The sequence below is a fragment of the Stegostoma tigrinum genome, chromosome 8, assembly GCF_030684315.1.
Source record: "Stegostoma tigrinum isolate sSteTig4 chromosome 8, sSteTig4.hap1, whole genome shotgun sequence".
Taxonomy (NCBI): Eukaryota; Metazoa; Chordata; class Chondrichthyes; order Orectolobiformes; family Stegostomatidae; genus Stegostoma; species Stegostoma tigrinum.
This window is the reverse complement of record NC_081361.1, coordinates 57,442,703-57,467,565: the sequence shown is the minus strand read 5'-3', so window position 1 is coordinate 57,467,565 and position 24,863 is coordinate 57,442,703. Positions and strand designations below refer to the sequence as shown.

The window sequence follows — 24,863 nt, the reverse complement described above, 5'->3', positions numbered from 1 at the left end:
TTCTAATCAATGGTGCTCCCCAGAATATTGACGTTAGGAGATTTAGCAATGATAATTTCAATAAATGTCAAGGAGAAATGTTCTCAGACTGGTGTGGTATGAATATTACTTGCTACTTATTAGGCCAAACCCCAACATTGTCCAGGCCTTCATGCATTGTGCACAGACTACTTCAGTATCTGCTGCATTATGAAGAGGATAGAACACTGCAATCATCAGTGAACATCACCACGTTTGAGATATTGTGATGGAGAGAAGACCCCAGAAGCTGCTGAAGTTGATTAAACCTAGAATACTGCATTGAGGAACTTCCATAATCATGTAGGAGGCAGATATGGATCATCTACTCAGCAATTCTCGTTAAAGATGTGTGTAAATGTTTCAGCCTTGTCTTTTTGTACAGATATGTTCAGCTTCCCCATGATTGAGGATTGGAAACATTTGTGAAGCACCCATTCCCATTCTTTAACTGTCCACCTTCGGTTAGCTATGACTTGATGTGACAGGACTGCAGGACTTAGGTCTCAGCCAGTAGGTAGTGGGAATACTTAGCCCTGTCTTTGCAAGTTGCTTTTGTTTCACATGCAAATAGTCCTCTGTTGTAGCTTTAGCAGACTAACACCTCATTTTCCAGGATAACAAAGTGTGGAGCTGGATGAACACAGCAGGCCAAGCAGCATCTCAGGAGCACAAAAGCTGACATTTCAGGCCTAGACCCTTCTTCAGAAAAGGGGGATGAGGAGAGGATTCTGAAATAAATAGGGAGAGATGGGGAGGCGGACTGAAGATGGATAGAGGAGAAGATAGGTGGAGAGGAGAGTATGGGTGGGGTAGTAGGGAGAGGATAGGTCAGTCCCGGGAGGACAGGCAGGTCAAGGGGGCGGGATGAGGTTAGAAGGTAGGAAATGGACGCCTTCCACCCCCAACCTTAAGTTCACCTGGACCATGTCCAATACATCCCTTACTTTCCTGGGCCTTTCTGTCTCCATCTCAGGCAACCACCTACAAACCGATGTCCATTTCAAGCCACCGACTCCCACAGCTACCTGGAATACACCTCCTCCCACCCGCCTTCCTGCAAAAATTCCATCCCCTATTGCCAATTCCTTCGCCTCCACCACATCTGCTCCCAGGCTGAGACATTCCACTCCCGTGCATCCCAGATGTCCTCGTTCTTCAAGGACCGCAACATCCCCCCCGCAGTGGTCAAGAGCCCCCTCGACCGTGTCACTCGCATTTCCCTCACACCTCGCCCCCGCAATAACCGCCAAAAGAGAATACCCCTAGTCCTCACATACCACCGCACCAACCTCCGGATACACATCATAACGCATCATCGTCCGACACTTCCGCCATCTACAAACCCCACCACTAAAGACATTTTTCCAACACCACCCTTGTCTGCCTTCCGGAGAGACCACTCTCTCTTCGACTCCCTTGTCCGCTCTACACTCCCCTCCAACCCCACCACACCCAGCATTTTCCCCTGCAACCGCAGGAAGTGCTACACCTGCCCCTACACCTCCTCCCTCACACCCATCCCAGGCCCCAAGATGACTTTCCACATCAAGCAGATGTTCACCTGCACATCCGCTGTACCCAGTATGGCTTCCTCTCATTGGGGAAACCAAACGGAGGCTTGGGGACCGCTGTGCAGAACACCTAAGCTCGGTTCACAATAAACAACTGCACCTCCCAGTCACGAACCATTTCAACTCCCCCTCCCATTCCTTAGATGAGATGTCCATCCTGGGCCTTCTGCAGTGCCATAATGATGCCACCCATAGGTTGCAGGAACAGCAACTCATATTCTGCTTGGGAACACTGCAGTCCAATGGTATCAATGTGGATTTCACAAGCTTCAAAATCTCCCCTCCCCCTACTGCATCCCAAAACCAGCCCAGCTCGTCCCCGCCTCCCTAACCTGTTTTTCCTCTCACCTATCCCCTCCTCCCACCTCAAGCCACACCTCCATCTCCTACCTACTAACCTTATCCCACCCCCTTGACCTGTCCGTCCTCCCCGACCTATCCCTGACCTATCCCCTCCCTACCTCCCCACCCATACTCTCCTCTCCACCTATCTTCTCCTCTATCCATCTTCGGCCTGCCTCCCCCTCTCCCTATTTATTTCAGAATCCACACCTCATGCCCCTTTTCTGATAAAGGGTCTAGGCCCGAAACATCAGCTTTTGTGCTCCTAAGATGCTGCTGGGCCTGCTGTGTTCATCCAGCTCCACACTTTGTTATCTCAGATTCTCCAGCATCTGCAGTTCCCATTATCTCTGGCCTCATTTTCCAGTCTGCCTGGCATTGCTTCTGGAAAGCCTTACTGCACTTTCAAATGACCAAAGGTTGATCTCACAGCTTGATGATTATGGTTGATTGTGGGATATGCCAGAGATTTATTTTGCTTTTGTTTATATTTTTTGATTATTCAGGATATGTGGGCATCACTGGCTCAGCCAACATTTATTTCCCATTCCTTGAGAAGGTAGTGATGTTCTCTCTTTACGAACTGCAGCTGTCCTTTTAGTGTGGTTGTTTCTTCATCTGTCATAGAGTGAAATAAACAGGCCTCTTCAGATAGTGCTCGGCCCTCTAGAGGAGTTTGAGATGGATCTTTCACTCAGCACAATGGGGCTACTACTGTGATCCCAGTTGGTGTTATACAAGTCAAACCCCCGAACTGAAACTTGGTTTGATAGTTTTGTTTTGGTTTTAACAAGGTGGTCTCTTGCTCAAACATGAACACTCATGCTGCAGATTTTAGAATAAAAATAAGTTTATAAACAAAAGAAAAATAATAGAATAATTCAAGCTATTTACTGAATACAAATTTAGAATTTTAAATACAGTTAAAATGAAATCCCATTCATCCCAAAATATGCCTTTGCAAGTTTCAAAAAAGCAAACAAACAACAAACAAATAGCCTCATAGTTGGCTACTTTTGAGTAGCAGGAACTGTTCAAAATCTGGCCGCATAACAGGATTGGAAGTGACACGTAACCCAATGAGCAGAATCCTCAACGTGAAGGTGAGATTCTATCGCCACTATTATTGTATAGTGCTCAGTCCTGCTAAAGCTGTCAAGGATGGATGTATCTGCAATCTGTAGAGCAATTAACGAGAACAAGGTCAAGTACATTTTTCCCTCTTGTTGGTTCCTTCCCAATCCGCCGTGGCTCCAATCCAGCTGGGAATTACTTTAACACTTAGCCAGCTTGGGTTGTAGTACAGCCACTGAGCCACTCTTAGTAATAGATATTGAAGACTTCCACCCCGGGTAGATTCTGTGCCCATGTCACCTGCAGCACTTCTTCCAAAGGATGGTCCAGATGATGGAGAACTGATTCATCCATTTAGCAGAGCAAGAGGTATAATTAGGTGTACAAGGTAATGAGAGGCATGGATAGAGTCGATAGCCAGAGACTTTTCCCCAGGGCAGGATTGACTGCCACAAGGGGTCATAGTTTTAAGGTGTTAGGAGGAAGGTATAGAGGAGACGTCAGAGGGAGGTTCTTCACCCAGAGAGTTGTGAGCCCATGGAATACTTTACCAGTGGAAGTTGTGGAAGCAGAGTCATTAGTGACATTTAAACGACTGCTGGACATGCACATGGACAGCAGTGAATTGAGGGGAATGTAGGTTAGATTACTTTATTTTTGGATTAGGATTATTCCACAGCACAACATCGTGGGCCGAAGGGCCTGTACTGTGCTGTACTGTTCTATGTTCTAATCAACAGACATTTTCATGGCCAATGTTTGACCTGATGCAATGAGACTTCATGGGTTTTCTGAAGAAGGGCCTAGGCCCGAAACGTCAGCCTTCCTGCTCCTCTGATGTTGTTTGGCCTCCTGTGTTCCTCCAGCTCTGATGATGGTAGATTCTTCGCTTGCGAAGATCAGTTGAGAAGAGATTCGTCAGCAATTTCGTTGGCATGACCGTTGGTGGCTGTAGAGTCCTATCCTGGACCTGCAGATCCTGGGGCAGTGCGGGCAGGGGAATGCTCCGGACAGCGGAACTTGAGATGAGGGCTCCTTCCTGCGTTTCTGTCTGTCCTCTGCAGCTGCTCTCCTCGAACATTCGAACTGCTCCATCGCCATCGTAGTTTTCTTCCGCCATGCATCCCTATCAGAGGCCAGCTTTTGCCATTCCGTTGAGGCAATGCCGGCCTGAGACAGCTGTTGCTTCAGTTGGTCCTTGTAGCGCTTGCGCGGGGCACCACGGTTTCTTTTGCTGTCGCAGAGTTCCCCGAAGAACACTGTCTTGGGTATTCTGGTGTTGTCCATCCGCAATACATGACCCGACCATCAAAGTTGCTTCAGGAGAAGGGCCGCTTCGATGCTGGGGAGTCGGGCCTTTTCCAGCACTTCGTTGTTAGAGACGCGGTCCTGCCAGGTGATGCCCAATATAGAGCTCAGGCAACGTTGGTGGATTTGTTCCAGCAGCCGCATCTGTCTCCGATACAGAACCCAGGCCTTGGAACCGTAGAGCAATGTGGTGATGACCGCGGCCTTGTAAACCTGGATTTTCGTCGACCTGCTTATCGAGTCACCCGAAGGCGCTACTTGCTTTCGCAAGGCGATTGTCGACGTCTCCTGTGACTGTAGCATCGTTGGAGATTATGCTTCCCACGTACGTGAAACGTTCGACCGTGTTGAGGGGGGTGGCCGCCGATCGAGATTCGAGGTGGGTTGGATGCGCTGCATGGTGGCTTCTGGTACAGGATCGCCATCTTCTTCAGACTGATCGTTAGCCCGAAAGCCTTTGCAGCTTTGGAGAGGCGCGTCACTGCAGTCTGTAGTGCATCTTCTGTGTGTGTGAGTAGGGCGCAGTCGTCCGCATACAGCAGCTCCATGATGGGCTCCCGTGTTGTCTTAGTGCGAGCGAGGAAGCGGCGCAGATTGAAGATATTACCGTCCGGGCAGAAACGAATGTAGATGCTGTTTGTGATGCCTTCCATCGCTTCCTGCAGCATCATTTTGAAGAAGATGGCGAAGAGCATTGGTGCCAAGACACAGCCCTGCTTCACGCCGTTGCTGATGGGGAACGGGTGTGATAGGTCACCATTGTATTTCACCTTGCCGCTCTGACCTTCATGAAGTTGCTGTGGGATGGTTAAGAACTTAGGAGGGCATCCGAGCTTCTCCAGGAATTTCCATAGACTGTCGCAGCTGACAGTATCGAAGGCTTTGGTGAGGTGAATGAATGCCGCCTAAAGTCCAATGTTCTGCTCACGGCATTTCTCCTGAAGTTGGCATAGTGCGAAGATCATGTCGGATGTGCCTCTGTTCGCTCTAAAACCACATTGATTTTCTGTCAGGCTGTCCTCCACAATAGTGGGGATCAGTCTGTCCAAGAGGATTCTGGAGAGAATCTTCCCAACCGTAGACAGCAGCGTGACACCTCTGTAGTTCGAACAGTCCGATTTCTCACCCTTGTTCTTATACAGGGAGACTATCAGAGAGTCACGTAGATCAGCTGGCACCTCACCTTGTTCCCAACAGAGTGCAAATAGGTTGGTGAGTTCGTTCAGGGGCGAAGCTCCTCCTAATTTGTATACTTCAGCAGGGATTCTGTCGATACCGGGGGCTTTGTGGAGTTTCAGCTTAGTGATGGCGGAGTGAGCCTCATCCAGCGTTAGTGAGTGGTTGAGTTTGGATCTGATGTCCTGCTGCGGGATTCTATCGATGGACGCTGTTTGTACTCATTCCAGCTCTACACCTTGTTATTAGATTAGATTAGATTCCCTACAGTGTGGAAGCAGGCCCTTCGGACCAACAAGTCCACACCGCCCCGTGGAGCATCCACCCTGACCCATCCCCCTATAACCCACACACCCCTGAACACTACAGGAAATTTAGCATGGCCGATCCACCTAGCCTGCACATCTTTGGACCGTGGGAGGAAACTGGAGCACCCAGAGGAAACCCACGCAGACATGGGGGGAATGTGCAAACTCCGCACAGACAGTTGCCTGAGGCTGGAATCGAACCTGGGTCCCTGGTGCTATGAGCCTGCAGTGCTAACCACGGAGCCACTGTGCCGCAGGATTGAGTCAGCATTGTGGATTTCATAGAATTGTAGAATCCCTACAGTGTGGAAACGGGCCGTTCGACCCAACAAGTCCACACTGACCCTCAGAGCATCCCACCCAGACCCATCCCCCTATAACCCACCTAATTTACACATCCCTGAACGCTATGGCCAATTTAACATGTCCAATCCACCTAGCCTGCACATCTTTGGATTGTGGGAGGAAACCGGAGCACCCAGAGGCAACCCACACGGACATAGGAAGGTTGTGCAAACTCTACTCAGACGGTCGCCTGAAGGTGGTATTGAACCCAGGTTCCTGGTGCTGTGAGGCAGCAGTGTTAACCACTGAACCACAATGCCCTGCTCATTTCAAGAGCAACTCTTTCCTGACTGTTTATCATCATCTCCAGTCTGTCTGTCTTGCCAGTGTGACAAGTAAAATATAAGAATGAAGTTTTTAGTGTCTGGTACGTAGTTGTCCTCAAAAGCATACTTTACAGAGAGCTTGGTTTGACATTGAGAAAACTCCCAGCGTTGGCATGCCTCCCCAGGTGATAATGTGAAGGACTTTGCAAGATTGATGGAGCTGAATTTGCCCTGGTCATTTCTGGCACTTATGTTCATGCAGTTTTTATTATTTTGATTAGAATTTGTACAATTCATTGCTATTGGCGTGGAGTCATATGAAAGCAAGACCAGCTAGCCTTGGTTAACTTCCAATCCTAAAGAACATTGGTGAATCAAGTGGATTTTTATGACTAATTCCATGGGTTCCATTATAATAGCTTAGTTTTCAACCAACTTTTAAATTCAAATTTCACCACCTGCTGTGGTGGGATTTGAACTAATGTTACCAGAGGATTAGACGAGCTTTCTGAATTACTAGTAAAGTGTCGTAACATTATGGCACCACCTTCCCTCCCTGTCCTGTAGGTCCCTGTAGATACTGAAATATTTTGGCCAGGAATATGGCTAGTTCTAGAACTCAGGGTTTCAGCACTACAGCTGAGCGATTATTTACATTCCTGGTCTTTATTTTCCCATTTTCTCAACTGTTTCTTGATAAGACATGGAGAGAATCAATTTGACTGAGGCCTGGCATGATTGATGGTGGGGTCCTCAGGAGAAAGCTAAATGGGTTCAGCACTTCTAGCAGAAAATAGCACACAGAACTGGGCACCCAGCTTAGGAAGGATATATTGGACTAGGTTCACAAAAATGACACCTGGACTATGAGGCCAGTTAATGACAATCAGAGATGATGGGAACTGCAGATGCTGGAGAATCCATGATAATAAAGTGTGAAGTTGGATGAACACAGCAGGCCAAAGCAGCATCTCAGGATCACAAAAACACGTTTCAGGCCTAGACCCTTCATCTCTGGTGAAGGGTCGAGGCCCGAAACGTCAGCTTTTGTGGTCCTGAGATGCTGCTTGGCCTGCCATGTTCATCCAGCTTCACACTTTATTATCTTAATGACAATCAGACCTGTTTTCTATAGAATTTAGAAGCTTAAGGAGTGATCTGATCAAAGTTCTCAAGATGTTAACAGGAAAAGACTGGATAGATAGAGATAAATTGTTTCCATTGGTAGGGATTTGAGAACTAAGGGGCATAGTCTAAGTTTTCGGGAAAGACCGTTCAGGAATGATGTTGGCAAGCATTTCTACAAACAAAAGATGGTCGAGGTTTGGAACTCCCTTCAACAAATAATATTACATGCCGAATCAATTGTTAATTTTAAAGCTGAAATACATAATTTTTGTTAAGCAAAGGCAGTATGTAAGGGGTATTGGTCAAAATCTGATTCTTGGCCTAACCCCACATACCTGCCGTGATCTCATTGAATGGTAGAAACGTTTGGAGAGGCTGAATGCCTAATCCTGTTCGTGTGTCCCTCCAAATGTTCCTATGGTTGCAAATTCTTCTGCCTTATCTCTGGCATTGATATTGTGGACTCTGCCACCATTGAAGACAGAAACATTTATGGAATGCCTCCCTTTAGTTTAATGCAGAGCTCTGACCGGATCCATTTGTTAGCCTGTTGTTTCAGCAATTAGTATATTTCTAGTCCAATGCTGTGGCTTAACCAGGTCGATAGTCTACTTTTACGTATGTTAGGTCTGTTGCTAGAAAGCTCTTTGACCCTGGTTTAGTGAAAGTGTAGGGTCTCTTACTTGATGGTAATAGTTGAGTGATAGCTATGTTGTGCCTTAAAGCTACAGATAGTTGTTGAGTGCAAGGAGGTAAAAAGGCAATTGTTACACCTTCAGTGATTGTATGAAAAACTGCCATAGTGCGATGAAGAGGTGTTCAAAGTAATAGAAGAGTGCAATGGGTGTTGCAGAGGGAATGGTCTCTGCACAATGCTAACAAAGATATCGAATTTCTGCAGTATTTTTGGATATGTTTGACTGTAGCATCCATGGAGGTGGAACACATGGCAGAGGAAATTCTTTTTGAATGAATGTGGAAGCTATTGCGGTATATTAGTGAGAATTGGCAAATTCTACCGTTACTCTGGGAGGGAAAGAGGTGATGGCAGAAGTTCAGGAAATGGGGACTGGCAACAGTTGAGGGCCCTGCCTACAACACAGAGGGAGTCCTCGGTTGATCAACAAACGAGGTCATGTCACAGACATCACAACGGAAGGTACCATCATTGGAAAAGCTTTGGCTGAGACAGAAAACTGGAAGAATGAAATAGAGTCCTTACAGAAGCAGGGTGTGAGAAAGTACAATCAAGGAAACTGTGGGAGATGATGGATTTTTTTTCACGGATATTGGTGGACAGCCTATCACTACAAATGGAACAGAGAAGGAGGTAGAAGTGGGCAGTACACGGTTGGCGTTTGAGGTGGGAAGTTGTGGAGTGACTGACTCCAGAGGAGATGTGGTCAGTGACAGTTCCGAAAATAATAGCTTGGAATTCAATGGTGCTGTCTTTATCCGGGGGAGATAGGATGAAGCATCTGAGAACTGGCACACCACATCTCCATGTAGAGGTCGGCACACCAGATGAAAACAGCACCTTATCGACAGATTCAATGATAATGTCAAGGATGGAACTTAGAAAACAGAGTGCACTTAGTACAGAGAGAGAGTCTATAGTGGGTGAAGGGAGCAGTGATGTTAAGGCAATTGATGTGATGTAGATCACTCTCAATGAATAGATTAAAGGCAGGCAAGAGCCCAGAGGAGGTGTCCAATGGAGGGAGAGTATGAGAAATTAGTGAAAGAGTCCACGGAGAAGAAAAAGGACTCTTGTTTGAAAAATGGACACAAGGGTGAAGGTGATGGAAGAAGAGTTCAGTGTCATACCATGCCTGAGGTGGAGGAGTAAAAGGGTAAAATAATTTTTGCTGATGACAGATCACTCAGCATCAGAAAGCAGAAGATCAGAGGGTATTCAGAGAGTGAATACATCACATGAGGCGCGAGTATAAGAAGCGATGCAGTCAGCAAGAAAAACAGAAGAGGATGGACGCAGAACATGTTGTTTATGTGAATTGCTATTCCTTAGCTCGTGAAAAGAAGAAAAAAATGTTCTTGTTGAGGCATTGAATGGTATAAAGAAAGAAATGGAACTGAGAACGAGGTCACGTATGAGACAGCGCAAGGTGATGCTCATGGAGAGAGAGGTCACAAGTGTGCCATATGGTGAGAACAGCTGTCTGAGGATCATTGTACACCTCAATGATACTTCTAATCCTGATTATTAATCATTCTATTTTCTAATTTCATTTGGCGATGTAGCCAGTTGGAAACATGTAGTAGACAGTGAAGAAGCTTACATCAGAGTACAATGGGATCTTAGATAACAAGGTATAGAGCTGGATGAATACAGCTGGCCGAGCAGCATCAGAGGAGTAGGAAAGCTGATGTTTTGGGTCTAGACCCTTCGTCAGAAATGGAAGAGGGGAAGGCAATTCTGAAATAAATAGGGAGGAGGGGGAGGCGGATAGAAGGTGGATAAAGGAGAAGATAGGTGGAGAGGAGACGGACAGGTCAAAGAGGCGGGGGTGGAGCCAGTAAAGGTGAGTGTAGGTGGGGAGTTAGGGAGGGGATAGGTCAGTCCAGGAAGGATGGACAGGTCAAGGGGGCATGATAAGGTTAGTAGGTAGGAGATGGGGGGTGGGGCTAGAGGTAGGAGGAGGGGATAGGTGGGAGGAAGGACAGGTTAGGGAGGCAGGGACAAGCTGGGCTGGTTTTGGGATGCAGTCAGGGAGGGGATATTTTGAAGCTTGTGAAGACCACATTGATTCTATTCGGCTGCAGGGTTCCAAAGTGAAAGGTGCTGTTCCCGCAACCTTCAGCATCCATAATGGGATACTGATCAGACAGACCAATGAGCTGAAGAGTAGCAATTGGACTTTAATTTACATAAACATGAGGTGCCTTATTTTGGAAAAGCAAATCAGGGAAGGATTAATACACTTGATGGTAAGGCCCTGGAGAGTGTGGCTGAGCAAAGGCACCTTTGAATGCAGGTTCATAGTTCCTTGAAAATGGAGTCCCAGGTTGACAGGATAGCTAAGAAGGTGTTTGGTGTGCTTGCCTTTATTGTTCAGTGCATTGAGTGTAGGGATTGGAAGGTCATGTTGCGGCTGTACAGGACATTGGTTAGGCCAGTTTTGGAATATTGCATGCAATTTGGCCTCCCTGCTAGCGGACAGGTATTGTGAAACTTGAAAGGATTCAGAAAAGATGTACAAGGATGTTGCCAGGGCTGAAGGGTTTGAGCTATTAGTACTGAAGTCTTGTACTCCAGAATTTGCCACCCCCCTAGCTAAGCTGTTCGAGCACAGCTACAATACTGGCATCTACTTGACAAGGTGGAAAATTGCCCAGGTATGTCTCATTCATAACAAGCAAAGCAAATCCAATCCGGCCAATTTTGGCCTCATCAGTCTATTCTTAATCATCAGTAAAATGATGGAAAGTGTCCTCAGCAGCGCTATCAAGCAGCACCTGCTCAGCAATAACCTGGCCAGTGACACCCTTTTTGGGTTCTGCAAGGCCTACTCAGGCCCCATCTCATTGCAGCCTTGGTTCAAACATGGCCATAAGAGCTGAATTCCAGAGGTGAGATTGACAGCCCTTGACATGAAAGCTCCATTTGACCGAGTGTGGCATCAAGGAGCCCTAGCAAAACTGGAATCAATGAGTATCAGGGGAAAATTTTGCAGTGTTGGAGTCATACCTGGCATGTAGTAAGATGGTCGTAGTTCTTGGAGGTCAGTCATCTCAGGTCCTGAACACCTCTGCAGGAGTTTCTCAGGGAAATGCCCTTGGCCTAGTCATCTTCAGCTGCTTCATTAATGAGCTGCTTCCCTCCATCATAAGGTCAGATTTTGAGACGTTCACCGATGATTGCAAACTATTCAGCACCATTTGCAACTCCTCAGATACTGAAGCAGCCCAAGTTCAAATACAACAGGATCGGGACAATGTCCAGGTTTGTGCTGACAAATGGCAAGTAATGTTCATGTCACACAAATGCCAGACTATGACCATCACCAATGAGAGACAATCTGCCAAACACTTCTTGACATTCAGTGGTGTTCCCATCAGTTATCCACCACGATCAACATCTTGGGGGTTATCATTGACTAGAAACTCAACTGGATTCGCCACATAAATACAGTGACTACAAGAGCAGCTCAGAGGCTAGGAATACTGTGATGAGTAAATCACCTCCTGACTCCCCAAAGCCTGTCCACCACCTACAAAGCACAAGTCAGGAGTGTGATGGAATACTCCCGAAATGCCTGGATAAGTGCAGCTCCAACAACACTCAAGAAGCTTGACACCATCCAGGACAAAGCAGCCCACTTGATCGGCACTACATCTACAAGCATCCACTTCCTCCAACACCAACACTCAACAGCAGCAGTATGCACTATCTACAAGGTGCATGGCACAAATTCACCAAAGATCCTCAGACAGCACCATCCAAACCCACAACCACTTCCAACCAGAAGGACAAGGGCAGCAGATTTATGGGAACACCACCACATGCAAGTTCCCCTCCAAACCACTCACCACCCTGACTTGAAAATCTATCGCTGTTCCTTTACAGTTGGGTAAAAATCCTGGGATTCCCTCCCTAAGAACATTACATCAAACTATAATATATGGACTGCAGTGGTTTGAGAAGACAGCTAACCACCACCTTCTCAAGGGCAACTTGGGACCAATAAATGCTGGCCCAGCCAGGGACCCCCACATCCCATGAGTGAATAAAAAAAAATTGCAACCAGCTTTCAGTGCAGACTCAGGACTTTATTCGTCTAGCTTACATCTCGTGGTAAATAATGATAAATTTGATATCACTGGAAAATTATTCTTTGTAATGGTGGAAGGACAAAACCCTGATATAGCAATCTCGTTGAAAATGTTCTTTGTTTTTGAAGTTAATTAACTGTAATAATATTCTTATGCTTAGCTGTGATTGTGAATTGGTAATTTGTTTGAAATGAACCAAACACTGAATAAGTATTTGTTGACAGGCAGAAAATGTTTGGATTCAAGTTAACATTAAAGGTGCAATTCCAAATCAGCAACCCAAAGCCGCCTTCATGTCAATGTATATCCTGGAGGTTGATCAATTTGTCTTGACACCATTGAGCATTGCAGCTATTGATGCAGATGACGATGAAACACCAAAGAACAGGCTGGTTTTCAACATAACCATGCCCCCTATAGAAGGATACTTAACTCACCTGGATGACCATACCAAACCAATCACATCTTTCACCTGGCAGGATTTACATGAAATGAAAATAGCATATCAACCTTCTAACATTAGTCATACCGAAAGGAGGAATTATGAGGTATGTTGAGACAATTTGTATCCAGATTTTCTTTACTAGGCATAGAATTGCTGTTTTACTTCATCCATAAGCTTGAGTTGGCCAGCCACAGTGTCTTCCATTATCCTGCCCTCAAACATCAGCTGAGAATACCTCAAAACTGCTTCTGTTCGATTGCTATAACTTCATCAAAGCCCACAAAAACACATCAAAAATAAATGTCGAACTCCCAATTCATTCTTTTCCGGGATCTTAAAAGTTCAGGAAATCAAAACTTCCTCATTCTTCCCTTCCTTCTAGAAGCCCGAAAGTGTAGAAACAGACTATTCGGCCCTTCAAGTCCACATTGACCCTCTGAAGAGCATCCAACCGCCTACTCTATCCCTGCAGTTACCATGGCTAATCTACCTATTCTGCACATCCTGGACACTATGGCTAATTTCCCAATCCAACCAACCTGCACATCTTTGGACTTGGGAAGAAACTTAGACAACTGGTTGTAACCCATGAGGAGAACATGAAATCTCCATACAGACAGTCACCCAAGTGTAGAATTAAACCCAGGTCGTTGGCACTGTGAAGCAGCAATGCTAATTACTGAACCACTGTGCTGCCCTTCTACAAGCTGAAGGATTTGAAAATCCCATTTTGATGCCATATGATCAGTTATAATTTGTTTCATCTGGACCTCGTTCGGTACTTCTCTTTGAAAAGGAGAAAAAAAAACCTACATGTGTTACAAATATACTGAAAGTACTTTCTTACTGAAAAATTTCATGAAACATAATGAAAAGTTCCAAATTTGAAAATTCAATGTGTGAGAGCTAATTTGTAGAATGTGCAAATACATTTAAACATAACATAGTTCGAGTTTCAAATTTCAGCCCAGGTTAACGGAGTGGATGTATTTTTCTGACTTCTAATTTCGCTAAGTAGAAATAATTTAGTCAGATGCAAAATTACAATTCAGTTATATGAAAACAATTCGTTCAATTTTAAAGGGCTTACGTAGAACTATTCTCCCAGAAGTACTGTAGAAAATTGTGGCATGCTATTGTGATGTTGCATTGGGAGTTTTGTTACTTCCACTTATTCTGTGCTAACTTAACATCAGTACGCTTGATTCTGATATAAGGTGAAAGAAATGGAAAACTATTGTATTCGCCAGCTCCATGGCAAACATAAAATTAATTGCTAATAAATGTTGTTTAAGATCTTTAAATGAAAGCAAGCTTTCATGATCAACACTATTTCTTTTCTGATGTATCATAGGTTGATTTTAAAGCGATAGATACATTTTTTGAAGTCAGTGCTTCCATCACGGTTCATTTTTCAATCAGAACAGCAGAGACAAATGCACCAAGGGTTTCTTGGAACATGGGTATGTGTTTTGAAATTATTGTTGTCATTCCTTTACTTAAAAAACAGAAAATCGATTGGCTTCCACATTGGTGAACTATGGTACTGAGAAGTTAATCTGATTTCAGCTCCTTGCCATTCTGCCATGAGCTCTTTTTAACTATGTGTATGAATGTTGGTTTTCAATTTTTAAAAATGACATTTGGTTAATGAAGGACAAGATGCTACTTAGTTCTAAATCAATGAACGTGCAGTTATGCCTGTTTGCTCTATTCCAAAAGTAAGAAGTCATAACTATAACTTACCAGTAGTACTGATATTTTTCTCAAGCAGGTTCTGGACTAATTTGCTCTCTGGACCTGGATATTGGTTTGTCCTGCTCTCAACAACCGCACACTGCCCACAAATGAACTTAATTCCTACAGAAGTCCTAATCTTTGGTGATTTAAGATTGATTTTTAATTGTTTCTTGTTTTCTGTTGACAAAGATACATATTTTCTAATTTTGTTAATGCTTATGTAAGCTGATTTCCCTCTGTCTATTCATTTGTACATTTTAGCAGCATTTCAGACCCAACCCTTTTACTGCTATGTCCCTTCTTGTTTTCCCTATCTTGTTTCTCTGTATCTGTTTTGTCCTCACCTTCTTATCACATATTTGACTCTCCCCTCTTGGTTGCTTAATCACATTTACCAAAATCCCTGCACAAATCCTTTACCGGATTACATAAAACGTATAGCACAAACAGGCCATTTTCCCATGCCAGCTTTTACACTTCACATGAGCTTCCTCTCATCTTACTTGATGTAAATTTATTATAACTCTGCCTTCCAAATTCCCCACCACTATTCTATGCTTGAAGTGCCTTTAGATATGCCAGCTGCAACCCTCCATGTATCTCTCAACATATCCTGAAAGATCTATCAGATAAATGTTGACCTTCAGTCCGACAATGTGATCACTTCTGACAAGCTTGATTTTTGTAACTTATCTTCAGTTGTCCTGAGAAGGTGATGATAAGTCTAAGTGGCTCATTGGGCACTTTGAGGAGTAGTTGAGAGTCAGTCAGATTGATGAGTCATATGTAGGCCCAAGTGGCTAAGAATGGCAGGTTTCTCTTTTCCCATAGGCAAGAAATAAAACGGTTGGGATTTTTGATGACAACTCAAAAGGTTCATGGTCATTTTTATAAATACCAACCAGCTTTATACTTACAAATTTTAAAATGGGATTGCAGTTTTCACCCCCCCCCCCCCCACGGTGGGAATTAAACTCACAATGAGATTTAAACAGATTTGGAAAATTTCTCCTTACTCAAATGTAAAATCAAATCCCTTTTGTCTGGGCTATTACTTTTACCCATGGACTACCATATCAGTGCTATATGCATATTACCATACCTATTACTAATTAGCTTGCTGGCTTTATTAGACCTTCTCCTGTTTAATGTTCTCGTTTAAATATTCTTGACCTGTGCAGGTCTGGACTTATTAGAAGGTCAGTCTCGACCAATTACTTGGGAAAATTTTCAGATCGTAGACAATGATAATATCAATGCTGTACGTTTAATAGCAGTGGAAGGACTGCAGTATGGGCGGCTCACCATAAGAGGTAAGGTAAACTGAACATTTTAACAATAATCTATCACTATCCAAATACATTTGGGAGTTGTGTGCATTATTGTAATTTCTTTTTCAAACTGAAAATAAGGTGGCATTGTGATTTTGGTGGAAGATGGTGGTGAAGGGGAATAATGCTATTGAATTAAAGGGTACTTGTCCTATCAATTAAAAACTGTGACATTGATCGTACTCAATAGTTTTAAAGTCACATTGCAGAGGCTAGTGATAAATTGCCAAAATAACAATATTATTAAAAAGGACTTACAAAAGCATGGGATGAGATATGAAAAGTTCATAAGATTTGTCTCTGCTAACTAAATATTCCATAACAATTCTCTGTTTCTGACTTTACAATCATCAGGTGGCAAAGGATTCATGTGCACCACTGAGGACATTAAGGAAGGAATTGTGCGCTATCACCATGATGATAGTGATACGACCAAGGATTATATTGTATTCCGAATCTTCGATGGCAAACACATTACTAGACACAAGTTTCCAATTAACATTTTGCCCAAAGATGACAGCCCCCCCTTCTTAATTAACAACCTTGCTTTTGAACTAGCAGAAGGAGCATCTATATTAATAGAAAACCATATGCTACTGTCTTCCGATTTGGATTCAAGTGATGATTACATTCTGTATAAGATTATAGTTCCACCCAAAGCTGGAGAGATTGTGAAAAGGACTTTATCAGATCTACTGGGTAAGTGCTGATGGAATTAATAAAACATTCTTAATAAAAGAATCAGAAATCAGATGAATCGCTATGAACAGATTCTATTCATTTCTCCGACTGGAGTGATGCCCATGTTTTATATCAGCAGCATTATCTCAGAATGATCTTCCAGCACTGCACTCAAACCTCTCAAACAGATATTTGACTTTTGATCATAGAAATACCATGGCATTTTATAGTAAAATTTGTATCAAATCATTGTAGAGTATAGCCAGCAAATGCACATATTAGTTAAAGTACAACCTTTTGGGTGATTTTAAAATAAATTATGTGGAATATATGGCCAAATTGTACTTTCGCAAATACCAATATTGTACTCCTGAATTGTCACTGGATAGTTGCAACTTAGTCATCTGTGTACTAATTCTTTGATATACATTGCACTGATGCAGTCTATGATATTTGTTTATTTATAGCTGTCCGGATTCAATCTTTTAATGCTGATAAAGGCTTTTACATAGAGTACAATTCAGAATTCTAACATTTAACCAAAACATTCTTGATATAATCTTCCTGGTACTTTGTAAAAAAAAATCCTAATTTTGAATTTCTCCTTCTGAAAAAAAAAACTCCTGCAATGATAGTGTCCCATCTCTGAGCCTCAGGTTCAATACTGCCCACTCCAGAGATAAGTCATAACATTTCTCAACAGGTTGATTAGAAAATATGGCACTATATGCTTCTGTGCCAGAGGACATGGCTTCAAGCCCCACCAGCTCCAGAGATAGGCCATAATGTCTCTGAACTGGTTATAGAGGTGCATAGCATGGATACATGTTTTTTTAAAATATCTATGCAATCAACCCTGCTTTTGTGGCACTCCTTTTGTGACTCTGTGTATCAGGCCATCTGATGGTGCAACTAGAAATAGTGTTCCCATTCACCACAGGTGTACTCCCTTCCAACAGACAGCCAGCTAATCATCATGTTCACATGCTTTCTTCCTCATAGAAGTTGATGATATCATTGATCTGAAGGTTACTTCCAGTGCACTGGGGATGAAACAAAATAGGGCGTCTGAAGAAGGTTTCCCATTTCTCTGTTTTCTTCTTACTTCTTCCTTCTTGTATACCTTCTACATTCCCTGGTTAGACAAGAGCTGTAGACTCACATGCCAATGAGTGATTGAGCTATAAAGATTGAATCTGACAGATTACAAGCACACAAATGAAAAGAAATGGTGTGATGTGAATAGGACCATTAAGAGATAAATACAATAGTACTACAGATAATGAAAAACAGTTTGATGAAATATGAAATCATTATTTTGGTTTGGCATTTACTGGGCAGATGGGCCAAATAAACATGATATTGAATGGCAAGCTAAGAAATTAGATAAGTAATAAAAAGTTGATACATTGAATAAACTCATCAATCTCATAGCATAAAAGCCCTGCTCTAGATGGAGTCTACTGTCTTTCATTGAAAGAACAAAGGCAAAATATAATAGAGGCATTTCTAAACATATTTAATAATTCATTAGGAAAAAGGTACTGTGACATAGAGCAGTTGGACTGCTGATGTAATTTGGGAAGGGGACAAAACATGTCCAGGGAATTATGGGCCATCAGTTTAACATCAGTGGTAAGACAAATAATGGAAGTGTTACTAATTGGGAGAATAGATGCACATCAAGGAATGCAAAATGCAATAAATAATTAGCATGGATTTCAAAATGGAAACATCTTGCTTGACATATTATTAATTTTCTTGAGGCGGTAATAAAGAGTAGAAAATAGTAATGTGGCAAAATCAGTTCACTCAGAAGTTCAATGTGTTTTTAAAAATCAATATGTCTTATTACTCAGGTTAGATTTGATGAACCCATGTTTCTAGTGTACCCGGCTGTAGGACATAAAAGGAAATCAATAAGCCCTTGTGGGAATTTTGATCTACCTCTACATCAAAATTTGTCAAATGCTTTCATACCTCTGTGCCAATGGCACAGCTTGTAAAATGCGCCCTTCTCATGTATTTTTCTGGTGCTTTATGAAGCAGGTGTTATATGTTCAAATAGTGGAGTCTTATACCGTTAGAATAATTTAGAGATGAGATGTAATGTCAGAATTACTCCACAGAACTTAGAATAAACAAAGGAAATAAATGCAGGAAGGGAAAACGCTAGAGTGTCTTTTTTTTCATTGTTTGCAGCTCACTTGAGTTAAATGAGTTTTATTATTACTGGCAAATATTTCAAGTAACTACCTCCATCTAGCATGAAAGCCTGGAGTAATATAAAAAATAATCTAATACATACTGAACATATTTATATAGTGAAAGTGATACAAATTTTCGTATAAATTCTTGCAGAAACCAATATGCTCTTTTAGCATTTTACTATTTTTATTTCTACAGGTCATCCTGTGACTAGTTTTCTACAGCGGGATCTGTTACGTGGTTTGATTTATTATCATCATTTTGGGGGTGAAATTTTTGAGGATTCGTTTGAATTCGTTCTGTTGGACAGCCATGAGCCTCCAAATCTTTCAGACCCTCAGGCAAGCTTTAACTCATTTACTCAATTTTTTTTTCAAAAAGCTTCAAACTATCAGACATTTTGTAAGAATGCCTGAAGATTGAGGGAATATTAATATCTTCCTTCCTCGTTCTATGCAATGAATTCTAAATGTACGAAAACAGTAATGTAATAGCAAGTTGTAGGTGCTACATTGTATAGAGGCTAATTAGGTAATCTGGAAAAGTGGCAATTTAAGCAAAAATTTATATGGATTTTTACAGTAAATATGCAACAATTTTCACTCGTCTGATTTTAATTTAAACTGTTGTTACATTTTATTTTGTGTTGATGCAGACGATCAAATCACCTTGCCCTGCATTGAAAGTTTTCAAATCAAGGGAATATCATGATGGAATGTTTATGTAAGATATTAATCAGTGGGATTAAAACATGAATGATATTGCCTTTGTTGAGTTATAATATATAGATCGGAGAATATTATACAATTCATTAGTACAGTCATGACGAGTTTATCTGCTCAATTGATAGCCATCTTGCATGGCTCTGGTTCTATTTTCGATCATAAACAATTTAGCTCGCATCACAGGAGTAATTCCACAGCTTGTACTCCCATTCAACATGGTTCCACTTTGGGATTGGAGTGTCACAAAAAATCAGTTCACTACCACATTCTCAAATTTCAATCAGGGATGGCAATAAATGTCTGTCTTTCCAGTGACATCATAACTTGTGAATAAGTTAATGATTAATTGAATAAAAGTAAACAGTAACAAAACTCCAGACAAGATCCATGGCCATCTTCTTTACACAAAGTTCAGTTAAAACATCTATTCTGCAGTTTGACATCTGTTTGGCTAGTAAATAAAGAAATTCACCAACTATGTTTCCCAGTTTCTACTAATACAAACCTGAAGTCCAAATAAAAGTTTTGTAATAAATACTGTGCTATATTTCACCATAGTAAAAGCCAAATACTGCAACTGCTGGAAATATGAAAGTTAAAAAAAAAGTGCTGGAGAGGGAATAACGGAAGATGTTCTGAAAAGGGGTCATTACCAGACTCTAAACATCAATTCTGTTTCTCTCTCGACAGATGCTTTGAGACCTGTTGTGTTTCTCCAGCATTTTTTGTTTTTGATATTAATTCACTATGCTGTGTTGACATTTTCTCGAATATTAAATATTGAGACATCGAATAAAGGTTTTCATTTTTATGTTATCAATGTGGCAGCACAAAAGCAGCATGACTATGGTTGGCTGCCCTCTGAAATGGCCTAGCAAGGCACTCCGTTGTATCAAAGTGTAAAAATATTTCAAAGGGCTGAAACTAATGGACTAACTGCTTTCAACAAAAGCACTGGAAATGACAACAGTAAACTCAGCCTGTCATCCCTCCTGCCTAATACCTGGGGCTATGACAAGATTGAGGGAGCTATCTCAGACTAGTAATGCCACAAACTAACATAGTTATACTCAGGGAACTGTATCTTACAGGTAATGTGCCAGATGCCAATATCACCACTCCTGGGTATGTCCTGCCCCACTGACGGAACAGGTGGTGGCACCGTGGTATACAATTGGTAGGATGTTGCCTGGGAGTAATCAACATTGATTCTGGGCCCCGTGAAATCTTATATCATCAAGTGAAACATGGGCAAGGAATTCTGCTGATTACGGTGTATTGCCTATCCCCCTCAGCTACTGAATCAGTTCATGTTGAACACCACTTGGCAGAAACACTCAGAATAGCAAGGATACAGAATGTATTCAGGATGGGGATGCTCCAATGTCCATCACTGTGAGTGTTTAGCAATATCAACACTGACCAAGTTAGTCGAGCCCTAAAGGACAATATCTCTTTGGTCTCATCCTCACCATTCTGCCTGCTATAGGTGCTCCTGTCCACAGTATTATTGGTAGGGGTAACCACTGTACTGTCCTAGGGTAGCTGAAGTGCTAACTTCACATTAACAATATCTTCTGGTGTGCTGTGCGTCATTATCACCATGCTAAGTGGGATAGATCGCAAACAGGTCTAGCAACACAAAACTAGGGAAATGTGACGTACTGTTGACCATTAGCAGCAATGACCGTTACCACCAAGCCAAAGGACCAGCTGTGGTTTAATGAAGAGTGCAGGAGAGCATGCCAGGAGCAGTACCAGACATATCTAAAAATGAAGTATTAACCTGGTGAAGCTTCAACACAGATCTACTTGTATGTCAAACAGAATTAGTAATAACTGATAGAGCTAATCAATCCCACAACCAACTCCATCGCAGTCTTGCCACATCCAGTCTTTAATGGTGGTGGACAATTAAGCAACTGACTGGTGGAGCAGGGTCTACAAGATTCTCCTTCCTCAATGATGGGGGAGCACAGTAAAGTAGTGCAAAAAAGGAGACTCAAGCATCCGCAACCACCATCAGCCAGAAGTGATTTTCATTTTTGTTCTCCTCCTCTGGACATTATCAGCATCGCTGATGTCAGTCTTTAGCCAATTTGATTCATTGCACAAGATATGAAGAAAAGCACGAACACGTTGGATACCGCAATCGCAATGAACCCTGCCTCCATTTCAGCAATAGTACCAGAGACTTGTGTTCTAGAACCAACCATTCCCCAGACCAGTTTGTTCTATTATCGTTACAATATTAATATCTACCAGCAATGTGGAAAATTGCCCCAGGTTTTCCCACACACAAGAAGTATGACTTCTCCAACTCAACCAATTACCACTCCATCTGTGTATTCCCAATTGTTAGTAAAGTGTAGGAAGAGGTCAAAGGTCAGCAACAGTGGAGCACTTGCTTAGAAGTAATTTGTTTGTAATTTCCAGAGATTAGGTGAAGGTTCTGTTGTTGGCATCAAAGCCACAATTGTCAATGTGTATCATCAAGCAGCCCTAGCAAAACTGGAATCAATGTGAATCAGGGGCCAATTTGCCACAGGTTGGTGTAATGCATAATTCACAGGAAGCTGGTGTGGATGTTGGAGGTCAGTCATCTCAGTACCGGAACATCTTTGCAGGAATTCCTCAGGGTAGTGCCTAAGACTCAACTATTTCCAGTTGCTTCATCAATGACCTTACCTCCATCATAAGTTTGGAAGTGGGAATGTTGGCTGATGATTGCACAATGTTTGACAACATTCATGGCCTCTCATTCTGAAATAGTCCATGTCCAAATGCCACAAGACCTGGATAGTATTCATCCTTGGGTTGAAAAGTGACAAGTAACATTTACACGACACGAGTGCATGGCAATCACCATCTTTAACAATAGAGAATCTAATCATCACCTCATGATATGCAATAGCATTGCCAGCACTAAATCCCTCACTATCAACATCTTCGGGGTTACCATTGACAAGAAACTGAACCAGACTCATCATATAAATATTGTGGCTGACAGAACAGGTGAGCGCAGCATGTTACTGCCCCTCCTGACTACCCAAAGCCTATGCACTGTCTACAGGTGTGATGACATACTCCCCATTTTACTCTATGAGAACAGCTTCAACAACACTCAAGAATCGTTGACACCATCCAGTACAAAGCCTAATTACTACCATACCCAAAAACATTCACTTGCTTCACCACAGATGTATAATCAGCAGTGTGTTTCACTTACAAGATGCACTGCAGAAGTTCACCAAGGCTCCTTAGACATACCTTCCAAACCCATGACCGTTACCATCCAAAAGTACAAAGGCAGCAAATATGTGGGAAAACCACATCAGCAAGGTTTCCTCCCGATCCACTTACTGACCTGACTTTAAAAATATATCACTGTTCCTTCATTGTCACTGGACCAGAATCTTGCAACTCCACCCTTAACACCAAGTACACTGCAGCAGCTTAAGAAGGCAACTCACCACCACCATCGCAATGGTAACTATGGGTGGGGCAACAACAGCTGACCCAGATAGTGAAGTCATATCCCCTAAATGGCCTTTTCTTTAAAAAGGCCATTGCCATTCTGTCATCAAGACTTACTGAAACCTTCAGTTTGCTTAAACCATCATAGAAGCATAGTTTCCATGATAGCAAAGTGTGGAGCTGGATGAACACAGCAGGCCAAGCAGCATCTTAGGAGTTTTGGGATTTCTGATGAAGGGTCTAGGCCCGAAACGCCAGCTTTTGTGCTCCTAAGATGCTGCTTGGCCTGCTGTGTTCATCCAGCTCCACACTTTGTTATCTCGGATTCTCCTGCATCTGCAGTTCCCATTATCTCTGATACAACCACAGTTTCCATGATGGTTTAAGGAAACTGAAGGTTTTAGTAAGGCTTGACGACACAATGGCAATGGTATGCAACCTTATTGTCTTATTTCAAGAAAGCCAAATCTTCCTAACCATTCTCATTATAACCTGCTAATGTTTTGATCTGTTAATATATGATTTGAATTTACAAGAATACTTAGATCACATAGCTATTTTAACATTCACCAATTATGGAATGTTTCTACTTTGTGCAACTTTACCTCAGCTTTCTGTTCACACAATTGAGCCTATTACCATATTCAAATAGTACTGAACTTCAGTGAAAGCTAAAGTTTATTTAAAACAGCAATGTGATTTAAATTACAATCATGAGGAACACACTTAAATGACATGAAAAAATGGGTGCCTTCCTTTTAGAAACAATGCTTCTGTTTGTCTATCTGGTGTCTGTGTCTTTTGGTGCACTGAGTAATTCTTTATGTCATTTAGTCATTTGGCAAAGTCAGTCCTTCAGTTGTTTATTTTTCAGGTAACAATGATTCATATAATGCCAGTGAAGGACCAGCTACCGAAAGAAGTTGACGGTACTACGCGTTATTTGATAACAAAAGAAACTGAGATTAACCACATCACTAAAAGTCATCTTCACTTCACAGACACAGAATCCCCAGAGAATGAATTGTTGTACATTATCAGTAAATCCTGTTTTTTCCCAACAAACCAGAGGTAGGCTGTTTAATGCTGCTTTTTGGATGTTGTTAAAATGTACTATAAAAAGATATTTTACATATTGGAAACTGATATACTTTACTAATAGTTAATCTACTTTCATATTTCACAACCACGTTTTCCTGAGCTTAACAGTATCCAGAACATTTTATTAATTTCTTTGTTGCTCTGAATCACTTGTTCGTACATCTGCCAATGATAAATATATTCCTGGACTGATCCACAGCCTGCAGTCCAATTTCTACTTTTTATTGTCCAGTAGACAGTAACTTCTGTTATTGACTCTGCATATCAGGCATTTCTTGAGGATACAATAGTGTAAATATCTCATAGAGGAAGGAGGAGCTCATTGGTAGATATACTTAAATACCACATGCCAGGACTTCACCCACAAGAATTTTAAGATCAGTAAAATATCTCCAGGAATTTAAAAATATTTATAATATTAACTCCTTTATATACACGTCATAATGACCATATCTTTGGCAACCAATGCTTTCTTAACTTCAAGTTTGATGTTCGTCTGGTGATTAGTCAATGCAGAAACATATGTTGATAGTTATTAAGATATTAACTTGAAAAGACAGGGTAGATAGAGATAAATTCTCCTCACAGGTTGGCAATTCTAGAACTAGGTGGCATAATGAAAAATGTGGTGCCAGACTGTTCAGGAGAAGTACTAGAAAGCACTTCTGCACAGGCTGGTAGAGGTTTTGAACTCCCTTCTATAAAGGCACTTGAAGCTAGATCAGTTGTTAGGTAGATTTTTGTTCAGCAATGATATTGAGGGATAAGAGACAAAGACAGGCAAATGGAGTCAGACTCAATCTCCCCTTCCCCCACTGCATC

General features: G+C 42.1%; 1 protein-coding gene across 8 annotated transcripts in view; it reads left to right on the top strand.

Moving 5' to 3' along the window:
- Positions 1-24,863, top strand: part of frem1b (Fras1 related extracellular matrix 1b) — a 254,064-nt gene that overhangs the window by 112,134 nt on the left and 117,067 nt on the right. For all 8 annotated transcript variants that reach the window (XM_048539869.2, XM_059647910.1, XM_048539868.2 and 5 more), the window contains 6 exons: positions 12,558-12,881; positions 14,133-14,241; positions 15,700-15,831; positions 16,204-16,548; positions 18,937-19,079; positions 23,815-24,011. In XM_048539869.2, the coding sequence (XP_048395826.2) occupies positions 12,558-12,881; positions 14,133-14,241; positions 15,700-15,831; positions 16,204-16,548; positions 18,937-19,079; positions 23,815-24,011 (1,250 nt within the window). The remainder of the gene's footprint in view (positions 1-12,557; positions 12,882-14,132; positions 14,242-15,699; positions 15,832-16,203; positions 16,549-18,936; positions 19,080-23,814; positions 24,012-24,863) is intronic.